Below are 14,458 nucleotides of genomic sequence, written 5' to 3'. Positions count from 1 at the left end.
TATGCATGAGCATTAAACCCCATATTCCCAAATTCTATGCACATGCATCAAACCCCATATTCCCAAATTCTACACAAATGCATTCAGGGCTTTTCTGATTTTGTGTAGCGGCCTTGGCCCCCTCATTTTGTGAAAAATGAGTCTCGAACTTTTCAAAATTGTGAAAAATGTTTTGTTCATGAGAACGGATCACAGTTACACTTTGAACCAATATTTACAATTATTGCAAGATATAGAATAACAAGCCTCACTCTTGGTTACCAATGCTTTCATTTGCATAAAAAAATCAGATTTCTTTCCTCATTATTTAATCCATGTCCGTTTTAATTTTGCATTGTAAAAATACTTACCCTTCTGTAGGAGCTTCGGCTTTTTTATGGTTATCCTGAATTTCAATAAATCTGGATTATTTGGTGTGTTTTTTATCTTTTTTGCATAGCACCGCGAGTTGCGCGACACTATTTTGTTTGGATAATGGTAAGGTTGATTGGCCGCGCATAAACTAATATGCACCGGTTTCACAATTGTAATCGATTCACGTTTGTAATCAATTGAAACAACGACGTCATTTAAACAAATAGTAAACAAAAATTGCGAAATTGAAATGAAAAACGGTGATACGAAAACTTAATTTTAAATTGTGAAATGTCCGTTTTTGACAGTTTTGAGCACAAAATGTCCGTTTGTTTTTGTAAAAAATCGCGGCCGTATTAGATCGAATTGTCCGTGAATTGTGAATGTCCATGTCAAAATGTCCGTCCACGGCCAGTCTCAAAGAAGGAAAAAAAGCCCTGGCATTAAACCCCATATTCCCAGAGCAAGGGTCATATATGTTTGTTGCTGTATATTCCAGAGAAGAATTAGACCAACAGTTGTACAAGGAAAAGACTACAGACGGTGAGAAGACAACAAAATCTGTGGCTGGCATTGACATCATGGCCATGTTGCAGTCCATCATTACTGTTCTCAAAGTTAGTTGATGTTCTAACCCTTCACCAAGCAGACCTACAAATTTTGACGCTTTTGTTGTCCCGTAGAAAATCAAATAAAAATTAAAGACCTTGCTCGATTAAAGTTTTAAAGGCTTCATTTCCAACCCTAAGATACTGATGAGCCGCAGTCAGCATTAAACCTTAACAGCCTGCGAGTTGCTTGCTGGCTACTCTGGTATGATGCTGGATACATATAGTAATTTTAACTTTGCTTTTTAGTTGCTTTCTTCAACCAAGCGTGTTAAGAGTATAAAAATCTTGGTGAAATCTCAATTACGAAGTGTGCGCATAACAGTTAATTTCTTGCAAACGTCTGGTGAGTGGCCATCGAGCCCTCTTCTTTTGAAAACTGGCCTTCATTTCAATTGTGAAGTGTAGTACATGCATTAAGACCAGTTTTTCCAGAGCTCAACTCATATGAATATGCTATACTTACAGAACATGAAGAATCCCCCTGACAACCCCATCTCAACATTGGAACAGGCTACCACACAGGCTCACAGCCTTATCAAGATGGAGTACCAGCCAACGCCTGTGGTACTGTCCAACTCTCGACAATACTTCATGGTGAGTCAGTCATATTATTTAATATTCTTGTTTTGTGTGTTTGTTGATGAATGATGGTGGGTCCCTTTAAAACTAGTTTGCTTGAATATATGGTCCTCCCTCAAGGACTATGAGGTTTCATGCATGTGCGTCAGGGTTGGCACCAATCGACCGCCCCCGGTTTTAACCGGCGGTTTTAACCGGTTAAAACCGCCCTGGTCAATACTCCCCAAGTGGTCATTACTGGTCAATACTGGTCGATTGAACTTTATCCCCAATGTTGATTAATATTCTATGCTTAATTAAACAATATTGATAATACAAATTAAACAGACATGTTGCCAATAATGTCTTAAGCTATTAATACCCACTATTTTATACCTGTTCATGCAATTTGTAGGCCAATCTCTCAAAATTTTGCAAATTAGTCAAAGTTGCCGTTGGTCAATTGGATATTTCTGGTCAATTGAATTTAAAGAAAAAAATCTAACGAGTGTTCAGATAATTCTGTGCTTGATTCAACAAGAATAACAATATTGATGTGCATTATCAAAAGTATATTCAATGTTTTTGAGATTTTAAAAAGGTTGGGGCACCCAAAACTGATAATAGGGCCTTAAATGGCACCTTTTTGACAGGACCCTTACTTGTCATGCATTCTTGCCTAGATTTCTTTAAATTCTTTTTAAACAAAATAGTGAAACAATATTTTATTTTCCATTGATATAAAAAAACAGAAATAATTATTAAAAGAACTAAATAATTGAAGAGTCTTGAGTAGACCCACAATTGGAAAACATTATTTTTTGGCAAAATCAAGAACTTTGATTGCTTATTCATGTGAAGACCAATTGAACTTTTAAATATGAAAGGAACAAAAACAACTTCTTATTACATTAAAGCAAGTTATATCTCCTTTTGTTTGAGTGATATGAAATAGCCTAAGGGCAGATTTGCTTCATTGTCAATATCAGAGACATAACACAGCATGCATTTTATTACCAATTAAGGCTTAGGGGCCAGATTTATGACCCTAGAAAACACAAGAGTTCTGTTTGTCCATCAGCTTATCAAATAGATACATCAATAGATCAGTGAAATACTATGGTAACTACAATAGTAATAATACTTTAGTTACAAATGTGATACACTGAGATAAAGATATTGCCTTAGTCCTTATGTATTTGAGGCCGTTTCCATAAATAATAAATAAGTAATTTTTTACAGCTTTAAAGATTTTTTACAATAAATAACTCACAAAAAGTTAATCAATTACAGAATAATTAGTGATTTAATATAGAATAGCTTAAAGTATTCCTTTGTGATGTTGAAATGCTATAATTTTCAATCGACCAGTATTGACCAGTAACGACCAGTATTGACCGGTTTTAACCGGGTATTGACCGCCGGCCCGGTCAATACTCAATTGACCGGTCAATATGCCAACCCTGCAATGTGCGTACAGGGTCATTCCAGATTATTCCGTGCTTTCAGCACAGGCTTATCAGGGACATCAGTTTCCACATACACCGAATTTTCACTAAGAAAAGACTTCTTTAAAACTGAACGTACAATAAAAGCAGAATTTGTTGTCCCTGATTAGCCAATGCAGGCTGCACTGGCTAATCTGTGATGACATTTTACGCACATTCATAAAACCCAGTTTTCGCAGAACGCGGCTCCGTTAAATGAAGAAGATGTGTACAATGTATTTTTCAGGCTGCCCTGACATTTGGTCCCACGGTAGTAGGGCGAGGGTGGGGTGTGACCAAGAAAGAGTGCAAGCTGAACACGTACCAGAGTGCGAAGGACCGACTGGAGACCAAAACCCTTGATGAACTCGGGGACTCCATGGAGCCCATAGAAATACCTGAAACGGTGGGCCAAGTTTGGGACTTTTTATGCCCCCGGATCGAAAGATCGGGGGCATGTTGTTTTTTGTCTGTCTTTCTGTCTGTCCGTCCGTCCATCTGTCCGTCCGTTAAAGTTTTGCAATAACTTTTGCATTATTAAAGATAGCAACTTGATATTTAGCATGCATGTGTATCTCATGGAGCTGCTCATTTTGAGTGGTTAACGGTCAAGGTCATCCTTCAAGGTCAAAGGTCATATATATGGCTTCAAAGGGACACAATAGGGGGCATTGTATATCTGACAAACACATCTCTAGTTTGAATGTTTAACTGTGGCCTGGCTCAAGTCTTAAGATAAAGAATTTTCTTTATACACACATGTATGTGAATATTCAAGAATTGTTTTATTTTTTAGTCGAACTTGGCATTTACTGCATACATCTACATCATTTTTCATGTAGAACATTATGTTATGCACACTCTTATTATTTGTAGTAGCCTGTATATATTCAAATGCTGGACGTCTAAGAATGGTTGGGTAAATACGAGCCTGGGTTTTCATTCTTTAACCAAATCAGAAAGACTAACAGGCTTTAGTAATCTAGATGATTTTTAGGTAAAATTAGTATACATTTATTTGGGATTTGCAACAAAAAGTTCATGCTTCTCCATAGCTATTGTAAAAGACATTATTTCCATCCGTCTAATATTGCATACATCACCACATGTTTACTTTATCCAATTAAACATAGGGCATGTTCTAAATTAAATAGCAACTAAAAAAATATAAAATGAAATTGTTTCACCTCTAAATATGTGGTGTCTACAAGCAAATATTTGATTCTGTAACCATCGAAACCACTTCTATTTCTGGTAAATACTCTGCCATTTACAGCAAATCTCAACATTATCAGATCAGATCATTTTACCATACCCCATGGAATTATAATATCAGGAAAACATATTTCATGAAGTCACTGACGTTTCAAAGAATGCCATTCACAGTGAAACCCACTCATCAAACATTACTGAATGTTTAAAAGATAATAATATTTTACCATACCCTGTGGAATTACTGTGAAATCATTTATATTCATTAGAATAAAACAAAAGTTACTTTGGTGGGCACAAAAATGAGTGGATATCTGATTTTGGCATAAAAAACGACTTAGGAATCTGTGTGGGTCATTTTCTGAAGTGTTTGTAAGACTTGTCTGCAATTAACATCAGTCTACCCATGAGGTCAGCAAAAATTAATGTCCCACCAATAATAATGCATTCACAGTATGATAACAGGAAAAACAATTAAACCACTTTCATTTTAGGAACATCATCTGCCATTCACAGCGACACCTAACGTCTTTATACCTAGTATAAAACTGAACATATCATTTGACCAAACGCTGTGGAATTATTTTATCTGGAAAAAAACTGGAACGAAACTGCTTCCATTTTAGGAACATCATCTGCCATTCACAGCCAAAGCCAACGTGTCCAAGCTGAGCATTGAAGAGAGGTTCCAGGCTCTTGTACAGGCTCTCGCTGGCGGTGCCACATCACCTAGGGTTAGTTGTAGAGGCAGTTTGGCATGATATTTTTAATGTCATATTTGATTTTTCACTATTTAATAGTTTATCTTCCTGAAGTAACATTTCCTGTTAAAGAAAAAAGGATTAGCTGCAAGAAAGTGCTGCAATCTGTTTTCAAGTGTTTTTGTCCCCTACCAGTGAAACCGAAGGGGACTTATGGTTTAAGCTCTGTTCGTCATTCTGTCTGTCAGTCCGTTACACTTTTCTGGATCCTGCGATAACTTTTAAAGTTCTTCATATTTTTACATGAAACTTGAAATATGGACATTGGGCAATATGAAGATTATGCATGTCATTTCATTTTGTTCCTACGTCAAGAATTCTGGTTGCTATGGCAACATTTTTTTTTAAATCTGACAATGGTGGAGTTTCACCGGTAGGGGACCATTTTGCTTGGCAATCTCGTTTATATAAAGCTACTTGGCCTGAAGGACTACCAATTAATCTACTTGCCAAGGGCAAACTGCCAACCACTAATTTTTATCCCTGAAAATATTAGTAAGAGTTGGTCATTTAAGCCTTTTAGCAACTGACCCATGCCTGCATGGTAATGTTAACAGTGAGCAACTGACCCCTGCCTGCATGGTAATGTTAACAGTGAGCAACTGACCCCTGCCTGCATGGTAATGTTAACAGTGAGCAACTGACCCTTGCCTTCATGGTAATGTTTACAGTGAGCAACTGACCCCTGCCTGCATGGTAATGTTTACAGTGAGCAACTGACCCCTGCCTGCATGGTAATGTTTACATTGAGCAACTGACCCCTGCCTGCATGGTAATGTTAACAGTGAGCAACTGACCCATGCCTGCATGGTAATGTTTACAGTGAGCAACTGACCCCTGCCTGCATGGTAATGTTTACAGTGAGCAACTGACCCCTGCCTGCATGGTAATGTTTACATTGAGCAACTGACCCCTGCCTTCATGGTAATGTTAACAGTGAGCAACTGACCCATGCCTGCATGGTAATGTTAACAGTGAGCAACTGACCCCTGCCTGCATGGTAATGTTAACAGTGAGAAACTGACCCTTGCCTTCATGGTAATGTTTACAGTGAGCAACTGACCCCTGCCTGCATGGTAATGTTTACAGTGAGCAACTGACCCCTGCCTGCATGGTAATGTTTACATTGAGCAACTGACCCCTGCCTGCATGGTAATGTGTACAGTGAGCAACTGACCCCTGCCTGCATGGCAATGTTTACAGTGAGCAACTGACCCGTGCCTGCATGGTAATGTTTACAGTGACAGGGGTGTCAATTTTCGGGATTATTCCGGAAATCAGGATTTGAGCCAGGGTTGATTTTGAGGTGAATGTAAATCCGATGAGTTTGTTTAAGGCGGGTGGGGGTAGGGACAAAATTCTATTAGTGCATGATCATTTCAGAACGAATATTGTTATAGCATTGTCGGCATGCCGGACATTTGCGCTTGGTACCAATTTTATTTATTTATTTCTGATTGGTAAGCGGCTGGCACTGACATGAGCAGTCAATGGCTAAGTAAAGCACTGCAATATCATATTTTTAAACAATATGTTAATCAAATTATATATTGACTGCGTATTTGCTAGGTTACTGGTTTTCATTTTCTGCAGTCAAACGATATGCATATTTTATTTCATTTGCAAATGATGTATCGTGACATGTTTTTGGACAGTTGTTTTCGGATACTCTGGTGTGTCGATTTTAAAATAATTTTGAAGTCCTTAATATCATTTGTTTAGAATGACAAATACACCTGCATTGTTACAGATGGTTTGGTTTATAATATTTCGCATTGTACTCACAAGAAATGGCACCTAGAAAGACTATAAAAAAAGAACAATAAGCTAGGGCTCGGGGGATTGGGCCCTCTCTTCCCTTTATCCTACAGCTTAATTTTCCGGATTTCAAATTTGGGACAATTGACACCCCTGCAGTGAGCAACTGACCCCTGCCTGCATGGTAATGTTTACAGTGAGCAACTGACCCCTGCCTGCATGGTAATGTTTACTGTGAGCAACTGACCCCTGCCTGCATGGTAATGTTTACAGTGAGCAACTGACCCCTGCCTGCATGGTAATGTTTACAGTGAGCAACTGACCCCTGCCTGCATGGTAATGTTTACAGTGAGTAACTGACCCCTGCCTGCATGGTAATGATTACATTGAGCAACTGACCCCTGCCTGCATGGTAATGATTACATTGAGCAACTGACCCCTGCATGGTAATGTTTACAATGAGCAAATGACCCCTGCATGGTAATGTTTACAGTGAGCAACTGACCCCTGCCTGCCTGCTAATGTTTACAGTGAGCAACTGACCCCTGCCTGCATGGTTATGTTTACAGTGAGCCTTGCTCTTGGATTAAACGACTTATTGCATGTGTTGCTCTGTATTAGCCTGTGAAATTTATACAGGCTAGTCAGAGACAAAATTCTCCACTTTTATGATATTTTCTGAGAATAGAGGTCTCTTCATAGCAAACATCTAGTTAATGTGGAAATTGTTGTTCTATATTAGCCTGTATGGACTTGACAGGCTTATCTGGGACGACACAAATGCATTAATTCCCATTTTCCCACATCAAGGCTCAAAATTACGCTTTTACTCCAGCAAACCACCCACAACCAGATTGATGTATTCTCTCTCCAAAACAACCTCATTCCCATGCTTGTGGTCAGGAAGGCCCACGAGAACGATGACGAGGACAAAACCATGATCGCTGAGCTGTATATTGAGAAGATCCTCATTGCATCTGGTAAGGCACTTAGCTCTGCTAAAACACTGAAATATCATTTACTTGTATTAACCCCCGCCAAGGGCGGAGGGATATAGAATTGGTGTTGTCCGTCTGTCTGTCAGTCTGTATGTCTGTCACAAAATAATTTTTTGCGAGTAATAAAAAATTTAACTTATTGGCTTGTATTCACTGGTATGAAATTTCTTGAGGTGTGTGATTTTTCCAGAGATTTCCACGGATCGGGTTGTCTGGGGCTTATTTTTGTGTTTGCGTAAATTCGTAAAAAAATGGGGGAGGTGGGTACAACTGATTCTGCGGCTTGAAAAATCCGCGGCCCGCGAAACCTCTCAGCATATAACACTGGTAGATTCTGCCTTAGTATTTTTGAAACTAGCAATGTCATTGGCTGTAGTTTCCCTATCTTCCAATTTAAATTGGTCTTTAAAATGTTTTTAACCAGGTTTTCCGAAGGAAAAAACTGGTTATTAGATTGGCGAATGCGGGCGGGCTGGCGGAACAAGCTTGTCCGGGCCATAACTATGTCGTTCATTGTCAGATTTTAAAATCATTTGGCACATTTGTTCACCATCATTGGACGGTGTGTCGCGCGAAATAATTACGTCGATATCTCCAAGGTCAAGGTCACACTTTGAGTTCAAAGGTCAAAAATGGCCATAAATGAGCTTGTCCTGGCCATAACTATGTCATTCATTGTGAGATTTTAAAATCATTTGGCACATTTGTTCACCATCATGGGACGGTGTGTCGCACGAAAGAATCACTTCAATATCTCCAATGTCAAGGTCGCCACGACTAAAAATAGATTTTTTTAAAAAACAAACTTACAAAGGGGGTTAATTTTGTTTGTTCATTTCAAAAGTTCAGTTTGAGTTTTCTCCCTTTATCACATTTTTTTTTCACAATGAAAACCTGGTTTTGTGACAATTTTGTCCCTTGTTCATATTTGTTTGCTGATACGTTTGCAAATGGCAACTTTGTGAAGCAAATATGAAGATTATTGAACGAACAAACAATTCTAACAGAATCTAGGAGATATAAAAATTATTGTGAAGCAAATTTAAATGAGAAAATAGCAAATTTTCATGAAACCTTGTCAGAACATTTGTCCCAATGAAGTATCGGCTGAGATTGAAACTGGGTAATGTCATGTGATTCTAAAAACTAGGTCACTAGGTGAAAAAAGGTTAATACTCTAGAAGTAACCTTTTGGTCCAATCTTCATTTAACTGCTCCCATTTCTCTAAATTGTCTAGATTCTTTGAGTCTCAGGTGAGAGCCATGAGTGCCTAAGGGCCAATAGCCCTTTTCTTAAGTTCGGCATTCATCAATTAACACAATTTATATGTCACAGGATATCAATTCAACAGATTGCTTGTTTCATACGAAGTGGAAGGACAGAAGAAGCGAGACTGCTTTCACCGATGAATCATAATCCTACACTTTCTTAAATACAAGTTATGGCCATTTGTTTATTGTCCCCTACAGGTTTCACCGGAGGGGACTTATGGTTTGCACACTTTTCTGGATCCTGGGATAACTGTAAAAGTTCTTAATTTTTTTCATGAAACTTGGAACATGGATAGATGGCAATATGAACATTATGCACGTCATTTCATTTTGTTCCTACGTCAAAAATTCAGGTTGCTATGGCAACAAATAGACTAAAAATACTGCTGAAAAAAAGTGGTTTTCTGGATCCTGCGATTGCTTTATAGTTCTTAATATTTTTTAATGAAACTTGGAACATGGATAGATGGCAATTTGGACATTATGCACGTCATTTCATTTTGTTCCTATTTAAAAAATTCTGGTTGCTATGGCAACAAAAAAAATCATCTGAAAATGGTGAAATTTCTGACAATGGTGTAGCCGGTAGGGGACCATATTGCTTGACAATAGCCTTGTTTAATACTATTTTATTTTCTGAAGTTCTGCACTCATTCATGAACAACGTTTGTCGGGCAGGGAACAGGGAATGTCAATTCAATTTTTTTTCTTGTTTCATATGAAGTTGAAGGACAGAAAAAGCGTGACTGCTTTCACCGAGTGTATGACCTGGCCGTTGATGTGCTGACCAGCACGCCCTCCGAGCAGATCCTCAGCCAGCACAAGAGGATCACAGATGAGGAGGTGAAGGACCCCAGGCTACTGGACCTCATCATAAAGGGATCTGGTATGTTCAGGACTTTAAAAAAAATCCTGAGCCAATTTTGATCCGCTATGGAAAAAATTTGGTCATTTTTTTATATTTTCTAGGTTTTATGAATAAGAAAAAACTGTAGTCAAATAGAATTTTCTATAGCCAAACGTGTTAGCTTCGTGTCATTTGCTAATTTTGCGAATGGCAGAATAAGTCCCGACGTTGTATTCTTGTTGTATTGTGCCATTGTTCCTCTTCCAGTAGTATGGTTGGGTATCACATTGTCTCCCGGTCAGCCTTAGGTCAACATCAAGGGATCTGGTACATTGGGTGTTGTTGTATCTTTTTATGGCATTATTTTAGCTTGTTCTTGGAAGACTTAGCATAATGCACATTTGTAAAGTGTCAGCCCAGAGTAGCCTTTCGGCTTTTATGGAATTTTTCCTATATTCAGCTTAAAATAATATGTCTTTGTTGTCATTAAAGTAGGTGGTTGACAGAAAACGTCTATAAAACTATCAAAGTGCAACAATAGTTGTGTTCACTTTCTTGCGACAGGAACACCTAGTATCATGTAGGAATCCACTCTGCGTTTAAGACTGCATGTTGAGAGTAGTATAATAGTATTATCTTTGTTGAAGTCACATTTTTTTATTTTCTTAAAACATGTCTTACTGTGAGTCAATTTTTTTCCATTTACGTACATTCAGAAATCCCAGTAACTCATTATTGAGGGTTGAGCTTGAAACTATTGTCTTTAACATAAATTAGTACCCCTGCAAAAAAATCTCAAAAGGAAGAACTGTTGCATCATTTTCTTTCCAGAAGCGCACAATCTGCATGTGAACCAATAAAATTAACACTGAAACTGAACATAACAGCAAAAAGGCATGTTAAAGAACGTTAAGATTGGTTTGTGGAAATTTGTTCAATGAAGTACCAGTCCACCCATGACCATGCTACTTAAAGACCCCTTATCTGAAGATGTTAGTCTCAGAATTTCCGCAATTTCAGGGTTTTTCATGTTAATTTTCCACAATTTTTACGGTACCGGTACTTTTGTTATTGGGCCATACAAATCACTGTAATAAAGAAATTGTAAGCAAACACAATAGTTTAACACTTAACCCTCAAATCCACTGCCCACTTACAGCACAAACATTGGATTCAAACTGTTTTTGAAGATTGAAAATCGGAAAATGATTTCCATCCAATACCTTTAGTCTGAGGGCATTGTGCTTTTATCAAATCCCGGCCCAGTTTCATGCTAAACCTTCCACATTTATCAAATCCACCACTCATTCTAGCACGTACGGTGGAATCGAACGCCAGCACCCTGAAGAGGATTGGTTCCAAGCTGGACGACGTGTTGACTCGGGACTGGCGAGATCTCGTGATCCTCGAGAACCAGGATTGGATGCAGGACCGAGAGCGTAACGCGTTCTGTATTCTGCAGTTCAGCTGCACCCAGAACAACCTGCTCCTGCAATGAGAGTGTGACTGCGTGGAAAAATATTTCAGGTGGGTGCCAAACTGTCATAGGGTTAAAGAGACATTTTAACAGATTTTGGCATGTATTGAAGTTTGTCATTAAATGCTTTAAATTGATAAATGTAAATATTGGATCTAAGAATGAAATTAGAAAAAAGAAAACAAAACGTTACCATTAGCAGGGCTTGAACCACTGACTCATGGAGTCCTGGAGTAAAAGTTAACCATTAGGCCACTCAGCCATCCGTGCTTAATCAGTGAAGGATGTATTTTATACTTTATATAAGTTATTTTTTATCTTGACATCTTTTTATCCCCCCGAAGGAGGGCATATAGTGATCTGACTGTCCGTCCGTCTGTCTCTGACTGTGTGCGTTTAGGTTTCGAAATTATTCTCATAACTTCTATGTAACTTGTATGTCGCTTCAGATAGCAATTTCATATTTGGCATGCATGTGTATATGTACAAGGCCTTTCCATACGCACACAAATTTTGACCCCTGTGACCATGACCTTTAACTTAGGGTCCGCGTTTCGAAGTCTGCATTAAGGTTTTGAGAAAAGCTCATAACTGCTATCAAGCGTTTATAGGGTGCATAAGTCATCCTATGGTGACAGCTCTTGTTACTACAGATATTGAAATTAAGTGTTGCATAAGTGTTCAAGGTCTTTCCTGTCAATATCCAACCAATCCTGAAACTGTGACCAGCTTTTTTGCTGAAATTCGCCCCCCTTTGTACAAATGAAAGTCTGGTTAAGATTTGCATGAAGGTTACAAAATGAAATTCTTTGTTAAGTTTGTGCATTCAACAACTACATATCTGCATGCCCCTTGGATGTGTTTTTTGGTATGTGATTGCATGCATTGACTCCTATCTCTAGCTGACATGCCTAGCTAGCATGGAGTTGCATTTTGGATCAAGGTCAAGGTCACTGATGCTTAAAAAAGATCAAAGGTTTACACACTTACCAACTTCGGTACGGAAAAATTGTGCTGAAATGGCATGGATAATGTGCAGAATTCAGATGTTATCTAAACATGGTTCATACATATAAATTTATTTTATCCCAAGTTACTTTTGATCATGGGTCATTTCTCAGAAGATGGTCAGTTTATTGCTTCAAGATTGTTCATACGTACAAAGATATTTTATCTCAAGTTACTTGTGATCATGGGTCATTGCTCAAAAGGTGGGTATGTTTGTCCCCTACCGGTGAAAATGGAGGGTGCTCTGTCTGTCAGTCTGTCTGTCACACTTTTCTGGATGCTGCGATAACTATAAAAGTTCTTCATATTTTTTCATGAAACTTGAAACGTGGATAGATGGCAATATGGAGATTATGCACATCATTTCATTTTGTTCCTACGTCAAGAATTCAGGTTGGTATGGCAACAAATATAAAAAATATAAGAAATCTGACAATGTTGGAGTTTCACTGGTAGGGGACCATATTGCTTGGCAATCTCTTGTTTAAACTTAAAAGTTATTTGACCATCTTTTAATAACCTAAGACTTAGTGGCTGTATTTTACTGAACATAGTTATATGTTGAAGCATAATCCATTGTTGGACACTTCAGCTGTTGAGAGATGAATGTCTTAAGATTCTCATATTTCAGATCAAAAGATTTGCCTCCAAAAAAGCTTGCTTTTACACTTGACATCTAACGACTCGATTGTTCCGAATGCAAAGCATTCTGGCCACATTCCCTAAATAGTAGGAAAAAAACATACTCAGTGTATGGTGTATTTGCAGATGCATGGTTAGCATACAGAAGCAGTTGATGGGGGAAAGCTATGGCTCCAACAAGGTAGCTGCAAGAAATCTAGCCTGTGCAGACGCCCTTTTTAAACTGTACGAAACCCAGGAAGTGTTGTGCGTAAGTATATGAATCCTGAGGAAAAAAGCTTGCATAAAAAAGTGCATGATGATGGTCAGTTCTGTTATCCAAACTCAATGCCTGTCAAATCCAGGGGTGTTCTCATCCATACATTTGATTTTTCGATGTCACACTTGTTACAAATAGTTTTTAACATTGCTGGATCCATATACAAATGAAGAGTTTCATTGAATTAAAAGGGAAGGGGCAGTTTCCTCCCCTGTTGTGGTTCTTAAATCACAACCCTGCAAATCCGATTTATGGAAAAAGTTTTAGTCAATATGTTTAGTCATATGTGAAATGTATCAGTTATATGTGATGTAATATTATTATACATTAGTTTTTGTTTCATGTTTGGTTCCATATTATTTTCAGAGTTATGTGCCCATGAGCTTAGGCAAATTTTGCATATGTATCATCAATGTATATGTATACTTTGTGTTCCAAACGATTCTGTCACTTTTCTGTGTACTGAAACAAAACCTATAAGGAGCATTGTTAATACTTTTTGTAATTGTAAGAGATTTTTTTTTTATGTAACACGCTTTGTTGCTGTGGTATGTGCCCTTGAATTTTGAATATGATGCATTGACTCATCGTTTAGCTTTTTGCTTTTGTGTGGAAGAAAGTGAACAAGCGAGCGATAGCTATTTTAGATTAATTCTACTAATACTTAAGTTTTGCGCCGGCTTGAAATAAGTTATTGCGGGGTATTTGTTATCTTGATTGAAAATACTAGTTTTACAACAAGGTTACGTACAAAGGAACACAAAAGTTGTCGTGGCTTAGTAGATATGGTGTTCCCCTAGCGACTTGGAGGTGAAGGGCTAGATCTCATCTGTGGGAGTGTTCTTTAAATCTCATTTTAACACACCAAGTACTGGTTAAACCCAGCAACAGACTGGAAAGAATTTCAAAAAGCCTTCGGCTTTTGATGCAATAAAGCTAAAATAAATAGGCTTGAACTAAATAAACACAAATTACTTTCAGATGTCGCAACGGCCCGATGACCAGCTGAACTGGATCTTGTACGAGAGCATCAAAGAGAAAGCGGAAAAAATGCGTAAAGAAAGTGTCGGGGAAGAGCCGATCATGAAAACAGACGAGGAAGGCAATCGCCTTCCGAATTCGTTCATCATGAAAGCTCTCACAATGACGCTGGATGAGAAAATCTCCAAGCAGAGGGATTTGCGAGAGGTGGTGTTCGGTCCGGGTATCGAGCT

General features: G+C 38.2%; 3 protein-coding genes across 10 annotated transcripts in view; 2 read left to right on the top strand and 1 right to left on the bottom strand.

The window, feature by feature from the left end:
* The window catches only part of LOC127837164 (uncharacterized), a 33,974-nt gene extending 19,724 nt beyond the window's left edge, over nucleotides 1–14,250 (top strand). Inside the window, exons 6-14 of the mRNA XM_052364087.1 lie at nucleotides 854–971; nucleotides 1,431–1,559; nucleotides 3,258–3,416; nucleotides 4,849–4,956; nucleotides 7,577–7,721; nucleotides 9,736–9,897; nucleotides 11,172–11,385; nucleotides 13,112–13,235; nucleotides 14,226–14,250. Of these exons, the coding sequence (XP_052220047.1) occupies nucleotides 854–971; nucleotides 1,431–1,559; nucleotides 3,258–3,416; nucleotides 4,849–4,956; nucleotides 7,577–7,721; nucleotides 9,736–9,897; nucleotides 11,172–11,356 (1,006 nt within the window). The 3' untranslated portion in view covers nucleotides 11,357–11,385; nucleotides 13,112–13,235; nucleotides 14,226–14,250. The remainder of the gene's footprint in view (nucleotides 1–853; nucleotides 972–1,430; nucleotides 1,560–3,257; nucleotides 3,417–4,848; nucleotides 4,957–7,576; nucleotides 7,722–9,735; nucleotides 9,898–11,171; nucleotides 11,386–13,111; nucleotides 13,236–14,225) is intronic.
* The window catches only part of LOC127837159 (uncharacterized), a 915,490-nt gene that overhangs the window by 19,956 nt on the left and 881,076 nt on the right, over nucleotides 1–14,458 (top strand). The window lies entirely within an intron of this gene.
* The window catches only part of LOC127837163 (uncharacterized), a 768,625-nt gene that overhangs the window by 259,496 nt on the left and 494,671 nt on the right, over nucleotides 1–14,458 (bottom strand). The gene's annotated exons all lie outside the window — the stretch shown is intronic.

Source organism: Dreissena polymorpha, chromosome 7 (genome assembly GCF_020536995.1).
Source record: "Dreissena polymorpha isolate Duluth1 chromosome 7, UMN_Dpol_1.0, whole genome shotgun sequence".
NCBI lineage: Eukaryota > Metazoa > Mollusca > Bivalvia > Myida > Dreissenidae > Dreissena > Dreissena polymorpha.
The sequence above is the reverse complement of the archived record's forward strand: the minus strand, read 5'-3'. Positions and strand labels throughout refer to the sequence as shown.